The following is a 25,610-nucleotide window of genomic DNA, read 5'->3' as shown; positions in this document are numbered from 1 at the left end:
GTATAAATGAATGATTGACACTTCAAATTAGACATTAGACTATCATTTGAACTAAAATGTTTTCACTTAAATTGGGGTGGTATATATAAAAAATGGCTGAAAAGCAGATTTGGTGGGCTTAATAGGTACACTCACCCCATTTAGTCTGGATATCCTTTGCTTTTACTAAAAAGACAGATATGTCCTTGCCAAATGCAGACATCAAAATGCTGTTTGAAACACAAGCCATTATTGATTTGCTTAATATTATATCACTGTGAGAACTTTAAGACTGCAAGAAGAGAGGGTGGTATGCAGAGATGAGTTGGAATGCTATGATAGTCACATAATTTGATATATCCCAACATAAGAATTAAATATTGCACAGGATGAAGCCACATTCTGAGCATGGACTCACCCAGGGAATTTTAATCCCCTCAATCTAAAGGCTTTAGTTTAATTTCACACTAATGGACATGGTATTTGAACATTACATTGGACAGACTGAAACAGACTGTTCTGTGGTCCAGTAAAAGCTGTGTGGTATTGATAGTCTTATGTAGCTCGTACATTCTTACTACAGTTACTTAAAATCTATGCATGATTGTCATCTTGCATAACTCTGAGGTACTCTTTGTTAGTGTGAAGCCATGTTTTTTTAAGTGGCATTCAGGCAGAGAATTTATAGACTAGCTAGCACATAGTATAATATAGCATGAGAACAACGTGACCTTTTCCACAATGAATGGAGGGAATATTGCAAGGCATTGAACTGTGAACTATATTCTGTATGCTTATATCTTTCTAACAGCACAGCATATGAACATATCATGTTATTAAAAAATCCTTATCAAAAGTTGTCATGTAAATTATGACAAAAAAGCATGTTATTTAGTGTACCTGCCATTCTGAAAATGCATATTAGGCTATAATTTCATGAGGTTAGAGGAAAAATATTACATACTGAGGATTAGTCATCTGAATACTTGACCAGAGGTTTGCTCAAGAAACAAATATTTGGCAAAACATCCCATATAGTGATTTATTTACCAGTCCTTTTGAGGAACAGACAAACCTTTTCAAAAAATGTTTATTGCTGTTGAAACAGGAATTTTACTGGATTTGCTTCATTTATTAACAGTGACACGACTTTTTGAAATACTGTATCAAAGGGATTTCTTGAGCCAGCAGGTCAGACCACTGATAAATCTTCAAGAAAGCTAGATATCTTGTGAGATTGTGTAATAGATATATGTAATTCCATTGTCACGGTAATGTGTAATTGTAAATCACTGTTGTCAAGACCAAATACATTTTTATTTGCTTTTAATGTGGAATAAGACCGCACCCTGTTGTACAAACACACAGGACCTGATTTTGTGAAGCCAAAATATATTAACAGATTTAGGTTTGTACATGTGATATGGGTGTACACCTGTTCACCTTTCACCACATTTTGTTTTGACTTGCAGCCGTTATGCTAACACTTTTAGATTAATTTTTATTTCCTCACACCTAATTTTGTGTATATCAGGAAAAAAAGGCTACAGAAAATGTAATTTTCCAAAAAGAACAGCAGCCTCCATAATACTTAATAAATGGGTTTTACATCAGAAATGGCAACATTTCAACATGGCGATACGGCTTACCTTACCTGTGCCTAACGGCGACCTGGAGATGAGTCTGTGTGGATAAACATAATAATAGGGATCTAGGGGGAAGACAATGTTAAATCTTGGCGGAGGTAGACGCTCTAAGATTTCAGTGCCGTGTTTCCCATGAGAAAACAAACAGAAACAGAGAAGAGATCTTTCTCATTTCCATCTTTTAGTGACCTGCCACTGGATGCATGTCAGACATCACAGATGGTCAATGAGTCGTGGTGTCATGGTGATAGGACTCTCATCTCACACATACCGCGCGCGCACACACACACACACACACACACACACACACACACACACACACACACACACACACACACACACACACACACACACACACACACACACACACACACACACACACACACACACACACACACACACACACACACACACACACACACACAGAATAATTAGTTTGCCGGTCAAACTTTTACTACACCACAGGGATTTTCCTACAGCTAGAGCTCTTGGAGTGTTGCCCATTCCTGGCGTGGCCTCTGTTGTCAGTGCGTCCCAACGATAACACAGAATGTGTCCAATCAGGACGACCATCATGGAATATGTTTCCCTGTTAATGTCTAGCAATTGCATGTAGGGAATATTTAATCCCCTCTTCTACAACATCAAAGGGTCTCCCGCAAACAAAACCTTATTGACGTTTTACATACTAGCCTCTGGAGGAATTTCATCCACCTCAACAACAGTGCTGTAATGGATGCATTTACAAATGTGAGCCATGAACACAGTTTAAAAAACACTAGATATGACAGTAATTTGTAGAAAACATGCACCAGATGGCCCTATCAGCAGCCAGGGCTTTTTGGTAGCCTGGGAAAATTAACATCATCTGAAGCTGCCACCCGTTTGTGTCGCTGCATGATATCTATGTATGTAACGTTTTGTTTAGCTGTGTAAACAACTCTCTACTGTGCTGGTTACAGTTGTTGAGGTTTCCCTTTGAATGGCAGTGCCGGTAGTAAGCTAGCTGGCATACTTATGGATAATTATGGTTTTGTTATTGGTGGTGGTGGTGGAAGGGGCCCTACCGCTCCACAGTTACAGGATGGAGCAGGTCCAGTTATGAAACCTGAAATGGGGATGTGGCTGGCTACACCAGCTGGAAACAATGGCCTCTCTCAGAGTGGTGCATTCTTTCCACCCAGTTTTTCTCCTCAAGTTTATTTCTAAGTTATGTATCTTTTTTTTTTCTCAAAGAAATCTAAAAAAAAAAAAAAGAAAAAAGATATTAGTTCATCCTTCAGTGTGCATTCCAGTTTTATAACAAATAATAAAAAGTATTGTAGAACTGATGCGGACAAAAAAAACTACAATAATGTTAAGAAAAAAACACATAAAGAACACAAGTGCTTCATTACTTGTTTTTAAATCATTTGTCTTGTCGATAGATAAGAACTGCTAATTACTTGAACAGGGTTACATTTTCTAATAGCAGTCTGAAGCTTCGGGGTTTACAGTAAAAGATTGTGGGTGCTCTTTGGAGGTATAATCTGATAGATTTGGTGAAACCTGAGGTAAAACCTAAGATTTGTTTGCAGTGCAATGGGCCAACGTCACATTATGGGTTTGTGTCGGGGTCGGGGGAACAATCTGAATCATGGAACCATGGAAGATACAGATTGAAAATTCATTGAATGGCCATGTTATGCCAAACATGAGGAGTACAGAATTGGGTTTTGATTTTATTAAAAAGAAACCATAAAGATTAAATAGCTATCATCTACATCTACTGTGTGCAAGGTACCAAATAATGTTAAATTGTTTTTTTTTCTTTTTAACCACAACTGGTTTTGTAAAATAGGACGGGTATCTTCGGAACATGTTCTTCGCCTGTACATTGACATTAGGCCAGAATGATTTGGGTGACGGTTATCAGATGATGTTTCTTTCTCTATGACTGTGCAGGTGTTTTCAGATCCAGTCATGGCAAATGGCAAGGAAATGGCTTAGACTAATTCATTCAATGCCATTTCAACACTGGATTTACCTCATGGCTGCATGTCTTTAAACCGAAATCCTACATATCTTTAAATCGATAAACCCCCTCTTGTGTCGCTGTTTTTGTCATTCAGTGAAACTGATGGCTTCACTTGTTGTGGTGCGACTGTGCTTCATTTTGTGGAAGTAAATGTGAAACACTTGAGCAGCAACGGCCAGCTTCCGAGCACGTGGTGCTCTTGCTTGCACTTCCTGTATTTATTATAGGCAATGGCATTTGAAGTTTAAATCAGCTCTGAGATAGCATCCTGTTAATATTGTTAGGTTTCAGCAGCTCCTTCTGGTGACTGTGGCTAATTCAATACCAGTAGACAGTACTGGGACTGAGAGAGGGGGGAGATGGGAAAGAACAGGAGGCTTAATCTAATCTGCCCAGTGCATTGCTGTACATACATCAGTCATCTGTTTATGGGAAGACTGTGTATCGGCAAGCTACTGCACAATTAGGTATATAGCCCACCACCAACCCAATTCTGAATGGCAGAGAATTTAGTCAATGTGCAGACTCACTGAAAATAACAAGATCATTTATTCTGATTCAATTGTGATAAGTACTAATATTTGTCTGAAGGCACACACTAATTCTTAATCATTTACCCCATATGAATTATACATTTCTCAGCAAATTCTCAAATCTCTCATCATTTCCTATAGTGTCTGACAGCAGTGCAGACTTGCTCATACGAACTTACTGTCTAACAAAAAGGTCAAAATGTAACAAAAAATGTTATAGTTGGAATAGTCTTTAAACTTCACATCAACAGACATTTTCCAAAAGACTGTTGATATCCTCTCCCCCCTTTTTCCTTGTATTCATCAGTCTCGCAAACAAGAACAGTGCCTCCTCCACTGACCAGAACTGAAACCAGACCAAAATAACATTGTTGAGAATCAGGAATTTACTGTCAGAAATGAAGATGGATTCCTCAAAAATGCATTTACCCAAAAAGTGTTGTCCAGTAAAACCAACCAAATGAAGCTGGCAATCAACAAGAGATATGAAGAATTGAGAGGGGCTGAAAGAACATTTAAATTGAATTTAAACTGAGATTACCTAGATTTGTTAGTGATTAAACATATTTCTGTGTGGTAACCAGAGAATAACCTGTCACATATAACGGTTCAACATAGACTGAAGGCTTGTTCAGTGTGGGAATTGACTTTATAAAAAGACAACTAAGAAATCAAAAGGTATATTTGATTTGTTTTTAGTCCTAAATTGTTGGAAGAAAAAAGCAAGAAATTCAGCTTGGGGCCTGCTAACCTTTACCAAAATCGCCTTAAACTCTGGATCTGCCTAGCATGAGCTGAGACATGTGGTTCTTTCTTTTCTTTTACAGAGGTCACTCTTTGTCTCGTTTTTGTTCAAGCTCATTGAAAGACAACACAAAGGTCACAATAAAAGCGGAGTGATTTACCTCGGAAAGAGACCCGTCTGTTTGCTCTCCATGAAAAGGCTTTGAATTGGACGTAGGTTTGGTGAAGGTCTGACCAGATCTTTAGATATGATTGGTTTATTACCAATGAGGTGATTACCCAACATAAAAGAAATAGATTGACCATTCACAGACAGCATTCAAGCAGATACTTTCATGAGTAAATCACAGTCTCAAAGGAGGACCTTGCCCTGCTTACAAGAAATTATAATCTCCTGGTCTTCAATCAGATTTAGGATGGAGGAAAACTCCCATTAAATCATGATAAATAATGAGCGTTCAACCTGAAAGTCAGCACTGTAGAGTTAATGTGTCATCTCAAATCTCAAATGTGCTAAATACTGAATCATAACAAAAGAGAATGTATCACTGGCTCCAGATGCCTGACAGACTTCCAAAACTTTCCTGTTTGGCATTTGGAGCGTTTTATCTAGTCCCTCCTTGTTTCCTGGAAAGACTTAATGTGTCATTCAGCTTGCTGACAGCCTGCTTGCGTGCTTGTGAACACTCTATGGTTACCACATCTTGGTGCCGGGTAAATATCAATTTGACCAACAGTTCAGATGTAGATTAGATTATCGATAGAATAAAACCGGATGCAACTAAGAGATGGATGGTTTTTTTTTTTCTCCTCTTTTTCGCTGGCCAGACGTTGTTTTATCAGTATTAGTGTGGTGTTTGTATTATGATTCATTCACACCATGACATGTTTCAATGTGTCATGTCTTTGTTGTATGCTCTATAATAAATGTGATCAGGAAGAGCATACATACAATATTTACCTGCTGTGCCTTAATCGTTTCCAGTAAACATGGTATTGGTTTGTATTTAAACAGAATTGTGACTCAGTCCATTACCAGCACTTGGATTGTTTCCCTGAACTGTGCAAAACCATCACAGAGGAGATGGCTCAGCAGGGATGCCAACATTTTAAAGGAGCTGAAATATTGTCACTTGTGATGCATCAAATGATTTACAGCCTTAAAAATACCAAGAAAAATAGCCTTTCTTAAATTTCTGATCTTTCTCTGGTGATTTAATGAAGCCCAACCGGCATGGTTTCCACACTTATCATAGCCAGGTTGTCCTTTTCTCAAAGCCGCCTGCAAAAGACACACACACACACATAGAGAGAGAGCTCCAAGTCTCTCTTTCAGTTCACCTCCTCTTTGACACGAGGGCCTTTACGTTCCTGCGTCTCAGCAGCAGGCATCCAGTGACGTTGGTTGGTTTTTGTATGGCTCCTGTTCCAGGATTCAGTGACGCCAGTTTACAAGGCTGCTGTGATTTCCCCAGTAGCCAGGCTTTCATAGTGAAAGACCTGGCAGTCAATGCAGCACAGTTTCAGCTATTCATCCTTGCTCGCTGAGAAACTCTGCTCTATTGAAGCATACATCCCTGTCTGTTCTCTCAGCTAAGCGCTACAACACAACCGCAGGTCTAATTGTACTACATTTCTGCCATGGTAACTTTAGAGTTGAAGCTCCATCAGGAATGGAGGCTTTAAGATCTGGTAAATGAGACTTCAAAAAAAAAGAAGAAAAAAAACCCCTAACATTTTATTAGCCTCTTCACTCTCTCCCATTGCAGTCAGTCATTGATGAAAAGCGGAGCAGTGTAGCTTAGAGACGATTGCTCTTAAACTTGTTGTTCAGGTCAAATTCAGTATTGATGCTCAGTAGTTGATCAGCGCTGAGGAAATGAAACAATAAAAGTTCAGACGTCATAGACTGGGGAAGCAGCAGTGAGCAGCTCTTGGTAATAAGGGTCCACAGTTCAAATCATAGCTTATTGTTGTGTGTGTTTCTGTTTTTATTTTATTTTATTTATAATTTTTTTTTTTAAGATAACCAAAATGTCCCCATACCATTGACATGTCATGAATATACCCGTGGTCTGCCTCAGTGTTCAGCTTTCAAGTGTTGTACTGCTCCTTTGTTTAATATGAACCTAAACTGATCACAAAATGCATATACGACATCTTCATGGTATCAACTTTGCCTTCCATTTATGATGACATGTGTTTAAAAATGTTTAATTCTTAATACAATAGTTCTCATTACATTCAGTAGGTAGCCTATGTGGAGTAAATGATTCCCCCAGTGTAAACGGTCAGTAAACATGCACACGGGGTCCTCCCCTCGCAGTCCAGCTGGTTCTTATTGATGCAAGAGGAAGACATAACCCCCCCCACCACCACCACCACCACTCTGTGCTTTGTTTTACCTCCCAGCTCCTCCTCTTGCTTTTACTGTCCTCTACTGATGCGTTATCTGTGACAGGGGAGAGCCGGCTGAATGCTGTTCTGTCTCGCAGGCAGCAGAAGCAGCAGTGAAAGGGAAGGTTAAAAGTGGTTGTAAATGACTATCGGGGCCACTCATCACATTGCTTTCAGTGGCAATGCATGTTATCACTACGAGACTGAATCCTTGTAGCTGACTCTCTTTACTTGCACACGGTGCAACAGGTGTGTGTCCTGTGCTGTGTTTTCTGCTCCGCTTTCCTCTTTGCGGTGCACTTTTATAGCACGCAGCATCTGTCACAGTTGCTTTGTGAGGGACAAACATGAAGCAGCTCCTTACTCACACTGTACACCGAGACCATGATATTAGCAACTGGAGGAAATGAGGTTTCTATTGACAGTGGTGCGAAGTTCACATTGTTTTTATCGAGCCTGAAGCCTGTGTCTCCTCCTCCTCCTTCCCAAATGAATATATAGAGTTTCATTTGCTGCAAGTGGATAGTTCAATGCATTTTGCCCCGGTGCAATTTTTTGAACTATTTAATTTTCTGTTTTATCTATGTGAATGTATATAACAACATAATGACCACTTGCCTAGTATTGTGTTGGGCCACCCTTCACTCCCTACATGACTCTGTCGCCGGTTCACCACTGCTCCTTCCTTGGACCACTTTTGATAGATACTGACCACTGTGCAGACCAGGAACTGTGATGGCTAGAAGACCCAGTCTTCAGTTTGGCCCTTGTTGGCTCAAATCCTTACACTTGCCTCTTTTTCCTGCTTCTAACACATCAACTGTGAGGACAAAGTGTTCACTTGCTTATGTTTGATCGGTGTAATGCAGCCCTTCCTTCAGATCCACAGTCCCCACCTTTGTGCTCAGACTGTGGTGTCTCTTGTGTAAATACAACATGATCTCTCACACAGACTTATTGTTACTAGACAGAGATAATAAATGACTCATGTTGCAGCATTTTGTTTTACGTTCAGACTTTATTTCTGGTCCCAAAGTTAAAAATGATGGGGATTCCGTTGGTTAGGCTCTATTTGACAACTTTATGGATACAGTCATAGATCAACATCATTTCACACACAGGTCCACCTCTCTTTGGTTTGTGTGCTCATTGTGTGTCTCTGTCTTGTGTTTAAGGGCAGCCATACTGGCCTGTGTGATTTGTTGCCATATAATAGTTCATCCCACAACATTATATAGTTGAGTAAATGACACCAAAACAACTGCTCTTAGTATTGTGAGTTCCATCATTATGGCTGCTTCCTATGAAAGTCGTGACCAAAACGAGCCACGACCCTGAGGTAAACAGAAACGGGGTTTTCTGTGGAAATGACAGAGTTCAAGTATGCATAAGCATGTGCTCATCAAGGGATCCAGATATTTGTGTCTCACTCTCTCAATAATTTCCACTGAGTCACCTGACATGCCTCATTATGATGTCCTTTTTCCCCATTAAAGCACCTTTAAAAATCAGTTAGTTACACATGCCTCATATTAAGGAGGCTTATGGGCATTATAGATCTGCAATATTGTTACTTTTAATGTCTTAGTCTTCACATTTCTGTCTTTGTTTGGTGTTTTTGTGCCACAAAACTTTTGTTGAAATGTTTTCTTTCTCCCCCTCTCTTATTTCTCCTTTTCTTTCCCTATCCTCTCTCTCCAGGTGTAGAAGTGGAGCTGCTTACTTCTCTTATATCCTGAATCTCAGGGGGATCACTGATGATCCTTGCTGTTGCCCTCACCAACTCCTGTTTTCCTCCTGCTCTTCCTCCTTATCCCTCTCCTCCCCTTTCTTGAACTCCCCTCCCCTCCTCGTCTGTGACTCCCAGCCCCGGGCTTATTACTCAAACCCACTGAAGGGAGCAACACAGTAGCTGGCAAAGGATGAAGCGGGTCTGCCTGCCAACACCAGACAGTGGATAGGAGACACAAAAGGACCAGCGAAGGGGAGAGAAACAGAGAGGTCGACCAGTGGAGAGAGCTACGACGAAGCTGTGAGAGAAGCAACAACAACATTCAAGATGCCACACCGAAGGAAAAACACAAGTTTCACTTGAGCGTCATGAGCTAGCGAGGGGCCCCTAACAGATCTCGAGCTGTGCACTTCTTCTGAACAAACGTTTGGCTGACACACACAGAAAAAAGTTGTGGAGACACACACCCCTGCTCACTGGGGCTCCTTGTTAACACCTGGTATGCCTCTGTAAGAAGTGTTAGCCATGCCAGCCAAGGGGAAGTACCTGTTGAACGAGCAGGAGCTGAAAAATGAGGCGCTGTACCGTAAATTCTCCTGCATCAGCCAGTATCAGCCGCTGGTGCTGCTGCTGGGCCTGTCCATGCTGTCCTGTGGAATCCTTCTTATCCTCTTCTTTGCCCTTCAACTGGTGAGTCCTCACAATCTACCTGCTTTTTAACTGTTATTATGAGAAATTCTGCATTGTATTGTGTTACGGACCATAATTATGCACTTCTTTTTTTTTTTTTTAAAGTGTGAGAAATACCTGATTTTGCATTTGTCACTTTACTGTTTTTTATATATTTTCTGTCCTTTGCTATCATTCCTGAGTTCTATATTATAACCAGGTTTACCCTCTTAAAAAAAACAAAACAGCATATCGGATCCAAACTGTTCAAACATTTCACTGTGTAGCTGCAGATCAAAATCTCTGGCAAATAACATTAACAGAACAGGAAGGAGTTGTGTGTAAAATTTGAGTTGTCATGGATGCATTTACTGACATGGAAATGCACTTTGTCTATTTACTTTGTGCCCTTTCTGTACCCATAGTGCCATGGTTGGTACAAGACAAGGTGTTGTTTTGTGAGCGTTTCATCAGCACTTAGTCACTTCATTGGAACACACATGTAGAAATTTGTCATCAGGTGACGTTGGTGTGCCTCCACCTTGGAACAGGGCAGGTGACTCTTAACACTGTGCTTGTCTGCTTGAGGAGTTGAATGTAGGTTGACTTGTTCTGCAGCGCTCAATGGATTCAACACAGAAAAAGGTAGCGCTTGGATTCAGACTAGGCTTGTGCCGGTTGGCAATCTGATTGTCTATCGGTGATTGAGAGGATGATCGACAATGTTTTTTTTTTTCCTTGCAAATGTTATTAAGCACACACATGCTGCTACAGCTGTGCAGCGCCACATCCATTGTGCACTGGCTCCTTTTTTTTTTATTTTTTTTTTAGTGCTGATGGGATGGGAGTTAGGGCGTTCACAGTGTCAGGATCGCCCCAACTGTAATTCAAACTGTGCGGTTGGGGTAAACATCAGAATTTTTTTTTTCTTCTATTTATTTATTCAGAATCTTATTCTATTTTTATAGAATTTTTACTCTATATTTTATAAGTGAGTGGGTATGTGTGGCGGAAATGGAGGTGAGAGGGGGGGAGTGTGTGTTGTATTTCGAGTCCCCGAGAAACGTCATCTCATTTTGTCTACACTACTGTAATGTAGCAAACAGATAAAATAAAGACCTTTGACCTTTGACCTTTGAAATCAATGGTGACGCGTATAAACTGCTGTGCAGCTGATGCTTTATTTAACTTGACTTAACAGTCTTGTCTCCTGGAGCTTATAATATTGACAGTCTGTATGTCCACACCAGTCTGTGTAATTATTACCTAGTCCATAGTTACATTAAGCAGTGATTATCTGCTCCTCTCTCTCAGAGAATGAATTTATATCTTTTTCTGCTGTCGTTTATGACATTACTGCAGGTCATTTTGTTGTGCAGAATGGCTAGTCTGCTGAGATACTAGACTTAAAGGCAGAGTCAGTTGGTTTGTTTGTTGCAGTTTGTAAACACAACATTCAAATAATATTTGGAAGTTAATCTAATGTAGTATTTTTTTTTTTACATAAGCAGCACATAATGTACACACTTTTCTTCTTTCTGTGAGCTAGTTTTCATTTGAACATGTTAGTGTTCTGCTGTGGTCTACAAACTATGTTATGGGGACTGATGTTTTCTGTTCTGCAATTTCTTGTTATGTATCAGCTGACAATACACTGACAGCTCTGTTCTTCATGTTAAGGAAGCTGCCAAATAATCAGCTTTCAGTTTTGGCCTCTGACAGGTCACCGAGCTGAGGTCTGTAGACTTCCTTACAGCAGGCAGTTTCACTTGATATAGAAAACACAATTTGGCAAAAATAATGACTTTGTTCCATGATGTAGCCTCAAATGGCCGAGTCTTAATCATTACTTGTGACGTACATGTACTGTTAGAATGATTGGAAAGTTTTGTTTAAGATAATAATTCAGTAGGCCTATCTCTGAGAAAATGTAACCATACAACTTGCTGAGTTGTGACATCATATGCAGAAATAGGTAGATGCAAAAGTAAATGTTTGGTTAATGGTGAGAATCTTTGGATATCAGGTAAAGTCATGTGTGCTAACATTCACTTTATATTTTGGTATTAAGTTGTAACAGTTACTTGCTATCTTCATGGAGTGACCTGGAGCAGACAGGAGAGTTATAGCAGTAACCCTGCTGCATGAAACATTATTAGTATGTTGTTTTAATACTCAGAGCAATAACGCAGCTGAAACCTTTCTCCACATTCTGGCTTGAAAGCATATGAACACTTCAGAGTTAAAAGAACAACCTCCACCTCGAGATTCAAGGAGCATGTGAATACAGCATCATTCTGCCTGTGTTTTTCCCTCTGCGACAGTTGGTCAAAGAAGGACATTTGTCTGGTCTGAAAAATAGTTATGATTAGTTTTTGTTCCAGTGACAAACAGCTTAGTCAGTGGCCTCTTTATTAGGTCCATCTGTACAGGCCAGTCCACTTAAGACAATGACCAAATAACCCCCCCCCCCCCCCCCCCCCCCCCCCCCCCCCCCCCCCAAAAAGAGCAATATGTGCTTCAGAAATATAGATGTCATGACAGTGCTGTTGGATTGCTTTAGACTGTACAGGTGCAGCAGGGTAATGTTTAGTGAAGCAGGATGTGATTGGATGGTCAGTTTGAATGTCAAGAAGATTGGCTTATGAAAGTGTGAAATATGAAAAACCCTCCCCCTGGTCAACTACTGAAATAAAGTACTTAACTCCCCTTCACTAACAGTGCTGCTGCTGAGATGCGTGAAGGAGTGAGTGATTGTGTAACTGTTTGAATATGAAGGAGGACACTGCTGAAATAGTCATGAAAATAGAGCACGCATACTTCAGTTACTTTCCCTGGATTAGATAAGAGATGGATTAGGATCAACTCTATCAAAAATATTGAGTGCATGATTAAGAACATTAATGAGAGCTCTTTGTCACGCAATTGATTTCCTTTTCTTTATGTGGAGGGGTCAGAGGTCACGGTCAGTAGCCCTGGATCTGGTAGGCAGCGATTCAGTGTTCAACAGATTTGAGATGCAGTACCTGCTGAGCTTTTTTTTCACTGAGGCACAGTCTTTCTGCTAAATGCATTAGCCCAGTGCAGTTAAAAGCAAATCCATCTTCACAGGCTTTGTAGCAAAAACACAAATTGTAGAGACTAGTGTAATCACGGTTCTGACGCTGAGGAGCATTCTGCTGATGCTGTTGATTTTGGCATGACGGCAGGTAGCCGAGCAGTCGGTCAGTCCCACTGCTCATATGTTGAGGTGACAGCTTCTCTCACCGGAGATTATATTACTTTCCCCTGCTGGAAAAACTATCGTTACCTTCCTTCTATTGTTTTGCTGCTGACCCTCTGGAACACACTGTGTTCCTCTTGTCTTTGCACATAAAGATGTGAATTTTTTCACTCCCAAACTTGCTGCACGTGTATGCTTATGCATTGATTTAGTCTCCTGCTCATACATGTATTAACATTCATGCATAATTTTATGTTGCGAAAATTACTTTTTTATTCACACTGTGACATTCACTCACACCCTCTCATTCATCCACGGACATACCATCACTCCTCTTTTCCTCTTTCTTCTTAGCTGTCTCACACGCACACACACGCAGTTGCCAGGGGTGCAGAGGAGTTGAGAGGGAAATGTTGGGATGGGGCTTGTATAACGCTATTGTTAAATGCAAAGGAGGGGCAGCGTGCCTGTTGGGAGGTGACTACCGGTGTCAGAAAGTCACTGTCAACTTATATAACTCCCCATCTGTTGTAAATATCGAAAGCAGAGCAATGCCGAGAGGAACATGGAGTGAGCCGCTTTCAGGTGCAACTCCTACCGCGCATCTGATTGAGTAGAGAAATACAGGACAAACATATTGTTTGAGTTGATATTGTAGTTTTTAGAATAAAACCAATTTATAGGAGGCTGGCACGGGTCTTGTTTTGTCATTTTCACACTTTTCCAGTGTCTGTGATCTCTGCCTTTGTCGCCTATAATTTCTTATAGTTGTGATAATCATATACATCATAACCCTAACCCACACAATAAGCAACTCGCCCTGGCAACACCACTGTTTTACAGGATCATGTGTACATGTAATATGGAGTATAGGGCTGTGATCAACCAAATAAATTCTTGGTCGAGGGACAGCAGGTCTTTGCTCCGTGTCGGCAGACGGAGTGCAGCACACGCTGTGAAAATGCTCTGATTGATTGACTTGAATGGGAGTGAAGCGCTACGGCGCAACGGAGACAGACCCAGGTCCGACAGCGCAGCTAGGAGGAAGATGAAGATGAGCTACTGAACGATGAGGAGGGATTTAGAAATAAAACCCCCCCAATAAAGGCTGGGTTGTAAATAAAGGCCCCAGTCCTCCTGATGAAATGAACACGGCAAAAGTCGAGTCAGAATTTTGGTTGAGCCAGAACGTATCGACCCATAAATCGACCAGTCCACTGGGAGATTGCAGCCCTAATGGAGTAATATGAATATGACCCTTTGATATATAATGCTGGCTGTCAATAAGAACCTGCAGACATGACATTACAGGTGAGATGCCGCGTGCTGAAAACTGTAGCTGCATCTCCTCATGTGGTGGATTTTGCTCTTGTTCGTATGGAATAATTGTTCTTTTTCCGCCTACAAAAAGGTTTTGTCAAGACTCAGCTACATAGGGAGTAGAAAGTGCTGTAATTGAGATCTGGCCTTTTCCAATGCTGCCATGGTAACCAGAAAGCTCAACATACAATGCAGAGATGGCCTTCTCTGAGCAGAGATCTATTAACACTGACTTTGTGTGTCTGTCTCACTCTTGAGCACTCTTTTAACCCCTTGTTGTCTCTCATTCTCTCCCTCTGACGCCCACTCTCTCTCCCACTCATACCGAGACAATAGAACACATGTGAACACACAAAAACCAGTTGTTTTCATACATGCATTACACGCATAACACAGCAAGTATGAACCGTAACAATAATTCAGGCTGGAAACTGAATTTTATCTAGTGAATTTTGTAGGTTAACTGTGTTTGTTGATAGAGTAGTTAATCTGACCACTACATTCATCTTGAAGGAATTGCTAAACATTATGGATTAACAAAAAAATATGAAAACTTAATCTTATTTTTGTATTTGATATGCCATTTTAGGAATTGCATGTTATAAAAGCCACCCACACCACTGAGAAATATCCCAGCGCTCCCGATGGGCTGTCTGCCACCGCAACTCAGAAACATGTTTCCTTGCACACATGTCTCTCTCCCTCTTGCTTTGCTTCTCACTGCACAGTAACTCAGTCAGGAAGATGTTGGCCTGGAGCAAGCAGGACATGACGCAGAGACGGATGTGAAGAAATAAAACTCTGTAATCCCACATAAGCCTCACTGCTCAGTCTGAATATCAATGTCTCTCAGGAGCATCTTTGCATCAGTTTTAATTGTAGTACAGTTGACACACAAACAGTGACCTGCTGATTAATAAAGTAAGAAAGTGGACAAAAGTCTGCGGTCATGTTTAAGGCTGTAGTTTTGGCGATTAAATGTCCTGTAAACTTGTTTGGTCTGTGTCAGTGATTCTTGACAAATTACGTGTGGTCACTTTCTCCTGAAGCCGTAGCCTTATATTTTGAAAACCACTACCATAATTGTATTATAACTATAAAATGACATTATGTGGAAGATGTTAAAACACTTGCATGAGTTGCATACGTTGCAGGTATAAACTGTCTGCCACGCTCACATGAAACAAGTTCATATTACAGTGTGACTGTAAAACAAATGTGTGTTTATTTTTCTCCTTCTCCATGGCTGCTGGAGCAGAATGCAAAGGAGCACTGTGCCTTTGTGAGTGTGGTGAGTGGCAGCCTGTGTGTGTTCCTGGCCGTGTTTGTGCTGGTGTGCACCGAGATACTCTCACAGCGATGGAGACTTCTACTGGGCCTGATTGTCTGGGCCACACACCTCACCATGGGCTTCACCTTCATCTTCCGCAGCCCCATAATCCTGCCTTGGGACCAGGTAACCTAACTATAGCAGAATTCAGTTTAAGTTTATACCTTTTACAAGCAGCTTTTTTAAGATGACATACACAATCTTTGACATCTTGATACAGAAGTGGTCTAGGTGCAAAGATGTGTTTCATCCATTTCATTATTTTTATGATCAGATCAAATCCTATTTCTAAATATGTTGGGATTTAAAGAAGCTGTCAAACATTAGTTATACAAATTTAAGTTTATAATAAAGAGCTTTTCTTGGTTTTGGTTTTTGAATTGTTCTAGTAATGTTGGATATCTGACCACACCAGTGGCACCAGTTTCGTCAGAATGATTGAATTTAAACCCTGGCACAGCTGATGACTTTCTGAAAAACACCTAACCTTAATGTTTCCAGGTGCCTTTCTTCCTCTTCATCATCTTCACCGTGTACACCATGCTGCCATTCCAGTTGTGGTATGCTGTGGTGCTGAGTGTCATCTCCTCCCTGTCCCACATTATTGCCCTCACAGTGCACCTCAGCATTTACAAGGAGCCCAGTCTTGATCTTGCTTACCAGGTGAAATCATTTGCATTAAAAATCTATGGTTATATTTTAGAAATACTGTAATAGTATAATAAATGTAGTGGTCTGTATTGGAAATGGTGTGTTTAAGGCCTAAAATGAAGAAAGGTTTTCTAAGGCCAGTGTTTTTATTTCTTTTTTGAGGCTGCAGTTGACCTTTTCAATATTTGTTATAATTAAATTTATTCTAAAAATTACAAGAATGTAAAAATCCTTCAGCAGAATGAATGCATGTCCCCAACACTAGAAGAGAAACAGATAAAACACGAATAAATAAAGTTTTAAAGATGAGAACTCTAACACTTTCTTCCGTGTCTGTCTTTGTAGCTGCTGTCCAATCTAGTGGTATTTCTGTGTGGCAGTGTGGTGGGAGCCTTTCATAAAGTCCTGATGGAGAAAACATTGAGGCAGACTTTCCAAGACACCCTCAGGTGCCTGAGCATGCGGATGAAGCTGGAGATAGAAAAAAGACAACAGGTTGGTGCTGTTCCCTGGTTTTCAAAGATCTTATCATAGAATAGCTGCATGTTTTCTGATATGGGTGACATTCCAAAGCCCTTTGAAGTTTGTCCACTTCACTTCCACGTTTTTATAATGCTTAAATTAGCTATTTGACAGTTTTAATATTTCTACATAGCTAATTTTAACATCAGTTGACTTACCAGTCTAGAGGAAACATTGTGAGTTCAGTTTCAAACCTCAATTCTTTACATGCTAAGACAAACAACACAAATGTTAACTCTTGTCCAAATCCATGTTGCACCTTTTCTTCTACCAAAGCAAGTTTACTAACGTGCTAGCCTGAGCCCATCTCATCAGAGGGAAATCAAAGTTTAGTGGCAGAGACAACATACAAATAGCTGCTATATAACACAGAAACTAGAAAATAAGGAAAATAGAAAATATTTTTCAAATGACCTTTTGATCATTGCCTTCTCTCAACACATTTGAGTTACTACTACCTTTACACACATTTTTTGAGATCCATCATAGAATCTAGACGAAGGACACCAAGGCTGATGTAGAGTATCTGCAAAATAAATTACAGCTATTCCATAAGTGCGAGGAGGTCAGTAAAGATGCATGGTAAGTGCTGGTTAAACATGTTGAGTTGTTAGGAGGTTAATTAAAATATGTGATGACATACCACCAATTTATTAAAATGAATGGAAAAGTGGAGCGTAAAGTGGAGTGTATTCTAAACCAATTGTGATTAGCAGTACAGCGCCACTTTATATATACGTATATATATATATATATATATATATATATATATATATATTTTCTAAACTCATTGAATGCAAACAAACATCCCAGGGAAATGATGAAAATGACTCACCAGTAATTGTTAATACCATGACTTTTATATTTTATTTTATCTTTAAGCTTTGCCTTTGGCTGGCCTCATGTTGACTCTCCCATGAATGTTTTCATAGCAACTAACAAATCCTCCTCAAATCAGATTTTCCTGTGATGCCTTTTAAATTAGATGCATCTGCACTGACTTGCTTTGACTTCAGAAGCCATTTTTAAAACAAATGTTTCCTTTTGTCAATTGTTATGACTGTTGCTTAGTACGGGACATAAAACAAGCTGACAAGGAAGTTGCTGTGTTGCCCAGCAGGACAGGGAGGAATGATATAATCGTTAACATTTGAACCTCCTGTTGTATTTGAATTGTGGCTGAAAAAAAGGAGAGGCTGTTGCACAAAGTTAGTCAAAGAGAAAACAGACATAATAGAATAGTGGGGGGAAGCTCCAAAGCTCGTCCAAATGGGCGACTGATGAAAAACTCTCATTGTGTTCCTACATTCATTTCAGCAGGAGGGGTCAGTGTCCCCACCCCGAAATGATTCTTGGCAGAGTGCGAAAGACATCAAAAATGGCATTTAAACTGTGTGACGTCAACACTCGGCAACACACAGCACTAATGAAAGTCTCTGACACTGACGCCCTCTCCTTTCTGTCACCGCAGCGCATGTGTGCACTGACAGCACGTGTTCCCCATATTTAGTACTATAAATATAAAGTCATCTCATGAACAGAATATATAAAGCAGCAGTGCTCTATTATGTGACAAATCCCATATTTGCACATCATCATCTATACAAAGTTTATGTTTGGGTCTCAGTGGTAGGGTCATTCCAACCCTGGAGGAGGTCATTGAGAGTGAATGGGAGCAGTTCAGGCTGCAGCAGAGACAAGGACAGAAACAAACTTAGCACATTTATATGGCCTTACATGAGTAGTTAACACTGGTGACCTTTCCCACATTTTGTGTTGCCAAAACCAGCCTCAAGAAATTATTGAATTTGGATGATTCTGTTTTTGGTTTACATACGCTGACTTTTGAACCCCTTGTTTTTAAAAGAGATTAATCAAAAGTGAAAACTTGAGTGTTTGGAGTCATATTCACCTCTCTCCAATAACATTGCAAACTAAGTTAATATAAGGTGCAATTTCAATGTTTTGAGTGTTTGAGGTGTCTGTATAGCCTGGAAAGTGTCCAGAAGCACCTCTAGGGAAATAAAAGGATTATGATGGAAAATTCTGACTTGTCAGAGCAAAAGATGCTGTGACCTGAAGAAGAAGATGAAGTAATCCAGATCCTGGTTGTAAATCAAAGCACATTATCAGACTCATAACTGGGCACACGTCAGTAGACTCCATGTGGCCGTGTTGGCATCATGTTATCAAGGCTCAAAGTTATTTCTAGTGTATTGGGAAGAATATCTTTGGACAGTGACCTTAGTATACTGCCAATTGAACACTGTAATGGCCTAAAAACAAGAATGTGAATGTCCTCAGGTTGCCCAGCTCAGGCCCACGTCCAAATCCATTTCAAAATCTGGTAATGAATAGAGCACAACTCTTTACACAGACTCTCCTTATCCCAACTGACCTATACTTGGAAAACATTTAATGAACAGTAAGAAAAAAGGATAAAAGGATGTGTTAAAATGGAAAATGTATTTTTAATTTCTCAAGGACAAAGTATTCACTTTTGTCTGGAAAAATAATAATGTGATCCATTTGAAAACACTTGATACTGAATTGATGTATGTTTGCAAATTAAATGCTCCTGGATCACATTTCTCTTTTTCTCATAGGCAAACACGATGGCAGGCACTAGGGATGGGCGAAAGTATCACTACTCGTAAAGGCTGCCGATACCAGCTGCCGATTCTCAAGGCAAAACAAATTGTAGCTATATTAAGCAGCCGTGGCCCGACGTTCCTTAATTACCGCTGCTCCAAATCTGGTCAGGGCAGTGCAGACACAACCAGTTACTATTATGTTGTAGTAGCTAAATAATAAACCTCGTTAAGTGTCTCAACCTGCTGGCTGGCTGGCAGGAAGAGTACTCAAGAGTGAGTACTCGTCCTCGTACTCGGTCTGAAAAAAAATGGTATCGAACATCCCTAGCAGGCACACAAACTTTGTTCAGGGTTCATACTTCATATCTTAAAATGTGTCATATTTGTTCTGTCATGCAATCACCTGTTGATGCAGTGTTCACTTTGACTGACTGAATTATGTAAAGGGTATTTTGTAGATACATTTACCAGGACTTGACTGTAGTCAGATGGTCTCTCCTTGGTTTAAAGCAGGATTTATTATTTCTTGAAAACCTGCCTCTTCAGATTCCTGTGTTTATGAAACATGAACTTTCAAGCACTTCCCAGGCCTCTGGCTATTCTGGAAAATTCCCCTCAATGTGTCATTTTAAAGTATTATACAGTACCATTGTGTTGACTGTCATTTTGCAATAATGGCAGCATGCCAGCGTTGTTTGGATTCACTGAATTTGGCACCAGTTCATGTTAAAACCCGTTGGAACATGCTGGTTCCTTTGTAAAACACACCTTCCCTGACTTCCAATTAACTTAACTCATTAAGTTAAGGGTGCGGGGACGGAGGGCTGCTGCGTTATTAAAAGGTACAGGTAGAGATTGGTGCTAGTACTGTGCTACAGTCGCAGCACAAAAGAAAAAAATGAGTATGTGTAATTAAATAAACAAAGTTAATTCCTTCACTAGCACTAGGACTTGTTGAATAATAATAATAATAATAATAATATTAAATTTATTTATAAAGCGCTTTACATCAAAGTGCTGTACAACACATCAAAAACTGCAAGCAGTTTACAAGCAGAGACATTCCAAAAAACAAAAACAGAATACAAAAACATATTTGAAACAGGGCAGGACTTTACTAATGAAAAACCTAGGACCCATATGCAACAGTAAATAAGTGGGTCTTAAGCTTTGTTTTAAAAACCCCAATTGAACAGGCCTGCCTGATGTCCGAAGGGAGATTGTTCCACAGGGTCGGAGCCCGATAGGAAAAGGCATGCTCACCAACCGTCTTTTTCCTAACCTTTGGAACACAAAGAGACACACTCCCCTGGGAGCGTAGAGACCGTGTGGGAACATACACATTAATTAAATCACTCAAATACAAAGGTGCCAAGCCGTTTAGGATTTTAAAGGTTAGTAAAAGCACCTTAAAATCTGCTCTAAACTGAATAGGGAGCCAATGAAGAGAGGCCAGCACTGGCGTAATGTGCTCATACCTAGATGAGCCAGACAAAATACGAGCTGCTGTGTTCTGAACCATTTGCAATCGATGAAGGCTCTTCTTTGGTAGTCCTGATAAGAGGACATTACAATAATCGAGCCTAGATGTAACAAAGGCGTGAATAAGGACCTCGGCATCTTTCATTGACAGAATTTGTCTGATTTTGGCTATATTTCTTAAGTGAAAAAGTGCTACTCGTGTCACCTCTTTTATGTGTAAGTCAAATGAAAGGGACTGATCCAGGACAACACCGAGATTCTTTACTTTATCTGTGGAATGTATGGTATCGTTGTCAAGGGATATATAGAAATTGTCAAACTGTTGCCTGTATCTCGGGGGTCCAATGGCTATCATTTCAGTTTTGGCTGAGTTTAGTAGCAGGAAGTTGGTTGATAGCCAAGATGAAAAATGTATCACCTAAATTGCAGTTATGTAACTAATAGTCTGTGTGTGTGTTTGCAGGAGAATCTGCTGCAGTCTGTGCTGCCAGTCTATATCTCCATGAAGATGAAGCTTGCCATCATGGAGCGCCTGCAAGACTGTAAAGATAAAGCAGAGCAACAGCGATTGGTCAAAGATAATAACTTCCACAGTCTTTATGTCAAGAGGCATGAGAACGTCAGGTAAGACCACAGCCCACCTTGAAATATTGGAATAAACCTAGATTTTTAGTTAATTATTAATTAGGTCTTGTTCTTAATGATTACCTCATCATGGAAGCCTTACTTTTCTGGTCAAACTATGCGCTTAGGTTTGGATGTTTAAAAAAATCGATATTATTGATCAGACATCAAGACTTTTATTCACATGTCCCTTAGTTCTCTTGCCTGAACCAGTTCTGCTTACAGTTGCTAACAGAATATGTGTTTACAAACTAAATGACTACATTTGTGAAAATCTCTGAGAATTCTCTGAAAAAAACAACCAATATTGTTACATTTTAAGTTTGCTATATTTGATATTTCAAAACTAAAAACAGCTGCATTTTCATAACAACCTAATTCAATTTCCCACTGTTGTACTTGTTTTGAATTTCACAAATCCTCAGCTTTCCTCTGTGAAACATGTACTGCTACTTTCTCTGTCACTGTGTGAAAACAAATGAGGCATAAAAAAAAACACAAACAAGAAGCAGATTTTTCTGACCACATCCCAGAACGCTGGAGATTAGTATGCCTGTTTTGTTTTGATGGTGTTGACCCAGTTACACATCTTTGTTTCATGAGGGCTTCACTAATTTAGCAAGTGCTGACAGATAGAGGGTCAGCTCAAAGTGAACTTTGGCAGATGGCTGTCCAGATTTTTTTTTTTTTTTTTTGATAAATTTAGGCAGGATACAGTCTCTGCTTTGCCTGAATAAGGGGATTGTGTAAAACAGAGCAGTAACAGTACATTTATTTATATATTATCTCATTTATTTATTTAAAATCAAACAAAAAATCATGAAAGACAAGAAATAACATCTGCCCTCTATTTATTTAATTACTTCTATCTTAATGAATCTTTAGACTTTACACCAGTAGACTTTTGGATTGTTAATAGGCCTAAGTCATTTTGAAGGCATCAGTCATGTGTGCTGCCATGTTTATTTAAAGCCACAGTAAGAAGGTGTTGAATGATAGGTTGCATCTTCGACCTATCCCTATAATTATCCCAGTCGGGCCAGTCATTAGCTGTGTTGTCTGTCTCATGAAGCACCTGGCCATTTCCAATCAGGCAAAGGAGCAGTTTAGGTTTGGTGTAGTATCTGTGTCCCTCTGCTGGCCAGCTGACCTGCTGACCAGCAGTTGTACTCAGACCAATACAGGCTGCTGTGGTAGTGTCAGTGACTAGGCTTAGCTACATGTTGTGTAGCTTATTACCTGTTAAGTCATGCTCTGTGAATACTGTCACATACTGTACATACATCAGTAGAGATCTTGTCTGAGCAAGTTATTCAATTCTTGGATTTATTTCATATCCCCATTAGTTGGTTTAGCAAATTATGATGCAGCAGGGAGTTTCCATTGCCGGCCATCTCAAAGTCAAATTAAATTTATCCTATCATGTTGTAATTTACGTGCACAGCATTCATTCACAATTGTTGACATGCCCTGAGGATCAGTGCGGTGAGCGTGGTGTTCACTGAGGGTTAGGATTTCAGTTCCCACTATGGCAAGCCATACTAAGGCAGGGATTTTGGAGCTGTGTGTGGATTGGGCTTTTGCCAAACTTCCAGCTGTTATTCCCTATGGTGTGAGGGTCTTTTAGAGGTCAGATGAGATATCATTGTCCCTCTGCAGTTTGCTGACCATCAGCCTTAATGGTGCCTATGCTATGATTGAGCATGGAACCAGACAGGCCTTTTAGTCAGTCACTCATCAGGTCCACTGTAGGTTAATGGGAGCTGGGCCAGGTGCTTTTTGCCTGAAAAACCTGCTTCCCAATTGAGGAGCTATGATGTTTTTATTGTTTCTTATGGATTTATTTTAAATTTATTAAATTTTGAGGACATAAAGGGGGCAAATTTTACGGCCTCTTGTCTATTCTAAACTGGTCAGTTGCTTAACTGTGGACTCAGGTTATATGAATTACAAAGTTTATCAATAGACAGAAGTTACATAGATGCTGTTGCTTATAAGCTGCCCAGCCTGTTGAACAGAAACGTGTGAGGGTTCATTTGAGGTAGATGCAAAGTAGAATAATGCAGGACCAACAATCGTGGCTATAGATTATGAGGGATACAGCCAGCGATCATGGAGTTGTTGAAGTTAATGTTATACAATGCAGCCTTTTACTATTAGATAATAAAAAAACATGTCATTGCAGTAATATCTGTTTGTGTGCATGTGTTAAACATTGATTATACTGTTTCTTTCTCTTAGTATTCTCTATGCTGACATTGTTGGCTTCACCCGGTTGGCCAGTGACTGTTCTCCCAAAGAGCTGGTCATCATGCTCAATGAGTTATTTGGGAAATTTGACCAAATTGCTAAGGTGGGTTGTTTGAAATTTATTTTTGTCATTATTACAGAGAACGCTGATTTTGGCAATGACCAAGGCATTTCAGTCTAAACAGGCCAAGACTGTGGTTGTATCATGCAGCTCCCAAGTGTACACTCGTATCCTGTCTAACTGCTTACCCATGTTTGCAGCCTTGTTGCATAAAACAATACACTGGCTTCATTCTCATCCCTTATAGGAAAATGAATGCATGAGAATCAAGATCCTTGGAGACTGCTACTACTGTGTGTCAGGGCTGCCAGTGTCTCTGCCAAAGCACGCCAAGAACTGTGTGAAAATGGGTCTGGATATGTGTGAAGCCATCAAGTGAGTTTTTGCCAACCATCACTGGCTGTACAATTATGTAAACACTACTGTATGTGTTACAGCTGAGTTGTGGAAACTCTAACATGACTGTGTGGACTGTAGAGTGAGTCATTCAAAGTCATGTTTCTAGTTTTAGGAAACACATATTGTGTCACTTGCGAAAAAACTGGAGTAATAGCTAGAATTTCACATGTTGAAAATCACTTGCCATATTTAACAATGCATTGTGAAAGTAGGAGGGAGGGAGGGAGGGAATTCTCACTCGACTTACTCTAGTGTTAGTCTAGTGTTGAGCATTTGACACAGACAGGGGCAGGACTCCACTTACACACATATGGAAAGGACAGTGGAGCATATTGTAATGTCCTTAGTCTGTTATTGTCCCTTGAAAGACAGTGGTCAACATATAGTAGAAGCTTTAAGTTTGCTGTGGAACTTCTTCAGGCAGGTACGTGACGCCACGGGGGTGGACATCAACATGAGAGTGGGTGTTCATTCAGGCAACGTGCTCTGCGGTGTTATTGGCCTTCGCAAATGGCAATTTGATGTGTGGTCACATGACGTCACTCTGGCCAATCACATGGAGTCGGGAGGCCTTCCAGGGTAGGTGGTGCACTTTTGTGTCATAAATCCCTTTATACACACATTGCCTCACAAGTTTATTGGGGTTCATGTAACCCTACTATACAGGGGATACTGTATATACTGATTCATAGACATTTCAATTGTTAATTTGGTCTAAATTTGGTCTTGGAGACTAAAAATAAGTGAACATTGTGAAATAATCATTTTGTAACTTTTCTACCTTGCTGTGATTAAACAAACTGGATGTGTGAGTAACAGTTTTGTCTTACATATTCCATATTATTGTTTCTCTTACACTTCACTCTGTAAGACGGGTGCACATCACAGAGGCAACTCTGAAGCACCTGAACAAGGCTTACGAAGTGGAAGAGGGCGACGGCCACCTCAGGGACACCTACCTGAAAGAGCTCAATGTCCAAACTTACCTGGTCATCGATCCACGGGTGAGTCCTGTGCCCCGCTTGGCAACTCCCTGCATATTATGACCACAGTTTGTTTTCATCTTATACTCATCTGTTTTTTGTTTTTTTTATGCTATTATGCTTACACGTTGGCAACAGCCTGAAACAGGGACTTTTTGTTTTCAGCTTGTCCTCCTGTGCGTCCCATTCTCATGGGCATGATATATCAATAATGCTGCTGTTGCTGTATTTCTTCAAATTTGGCACAAACATGCACTTGGACTCAAGCATGAACTCATCAGATCATGGTGGTCAAAGGTCAAGGGCATGGCAAGACACCGTTTTGGCCTCGTAAACGCAATGTCTCTGTGACTCCATGTAGGAGTTTCTTCAAAATTGGAAAAATGTTCACATTGACTCTAGAACGAACTAGTTTCATTTTGGTGGCTAAAGCTAACAAATGTCCACAGTGCAT

At 40.1% G+C, this 25,610-nt stretch overlaps 1 protein-coding gene across 2 annotated transcripts in view; it reads left to right on the top strand.

Moving 5' to 3' along the window:
• adcy7 (adenylate cyclase 7) overlaps nt 1–25,610 on the top strand; it is a 68,476-nt gene that overhangs the window by 23,205 nt on the left and 19,661 nt on the right. For both annotated transcript variants that reach the window (XM_083993755.1, XM_083993754.1), the window contains 9 exons: nt 9,018–9,738; nt 15,519–15,716; nt 16,092–16,253; nt 16,587–16,736; nt 21,303–21,463; nt 23,705–23,816; nt 24,022–24,149; nt 24,594–24,752; nt 25,045–25,177. In XM_083993755.1, coding sequence (XP_083849881.1) covers nt 9,574–9,738; nt 15,519–15,716; nt 16,092–16,253; nt 16,587–16,736; nt 21,303–21,463; nt 23,705–23,816; nt 24,022–24,149; nt 24,594–24,752; nt 25,045–25,177 — 1,368 coding nt within the window. In that variant the 5' untranslated portion in view covers nt 9,018–9,573. The remainder of the gene's footprint in view (nt 1–9,017; nt 9,739–15,518; nt 15,717–16,091; nt 16,254–16,586; nt 16,737–21,302; nt 21,464–23,704; nt 23,817–24,021; nt 24,150–24,593; nt 24,753–25,044; nt 25,178–25,610) is intronic.

Source organism: Trachurus trachurus, assembly GCF_905171665.1.
Source record: "Trachurus trachurus genome assembly, chromosome: 3".
NCBI classification, from domain to species: domain Eukaryota; kingdom Metazoa; phylum Chordata; class Actinopteri; order Carangiformes; family Carangidae; genus Trachurus; species Trachurus trachurus.
This window is presented reverse-complemented; position numbering and strand designations above follow the sequence as displayed.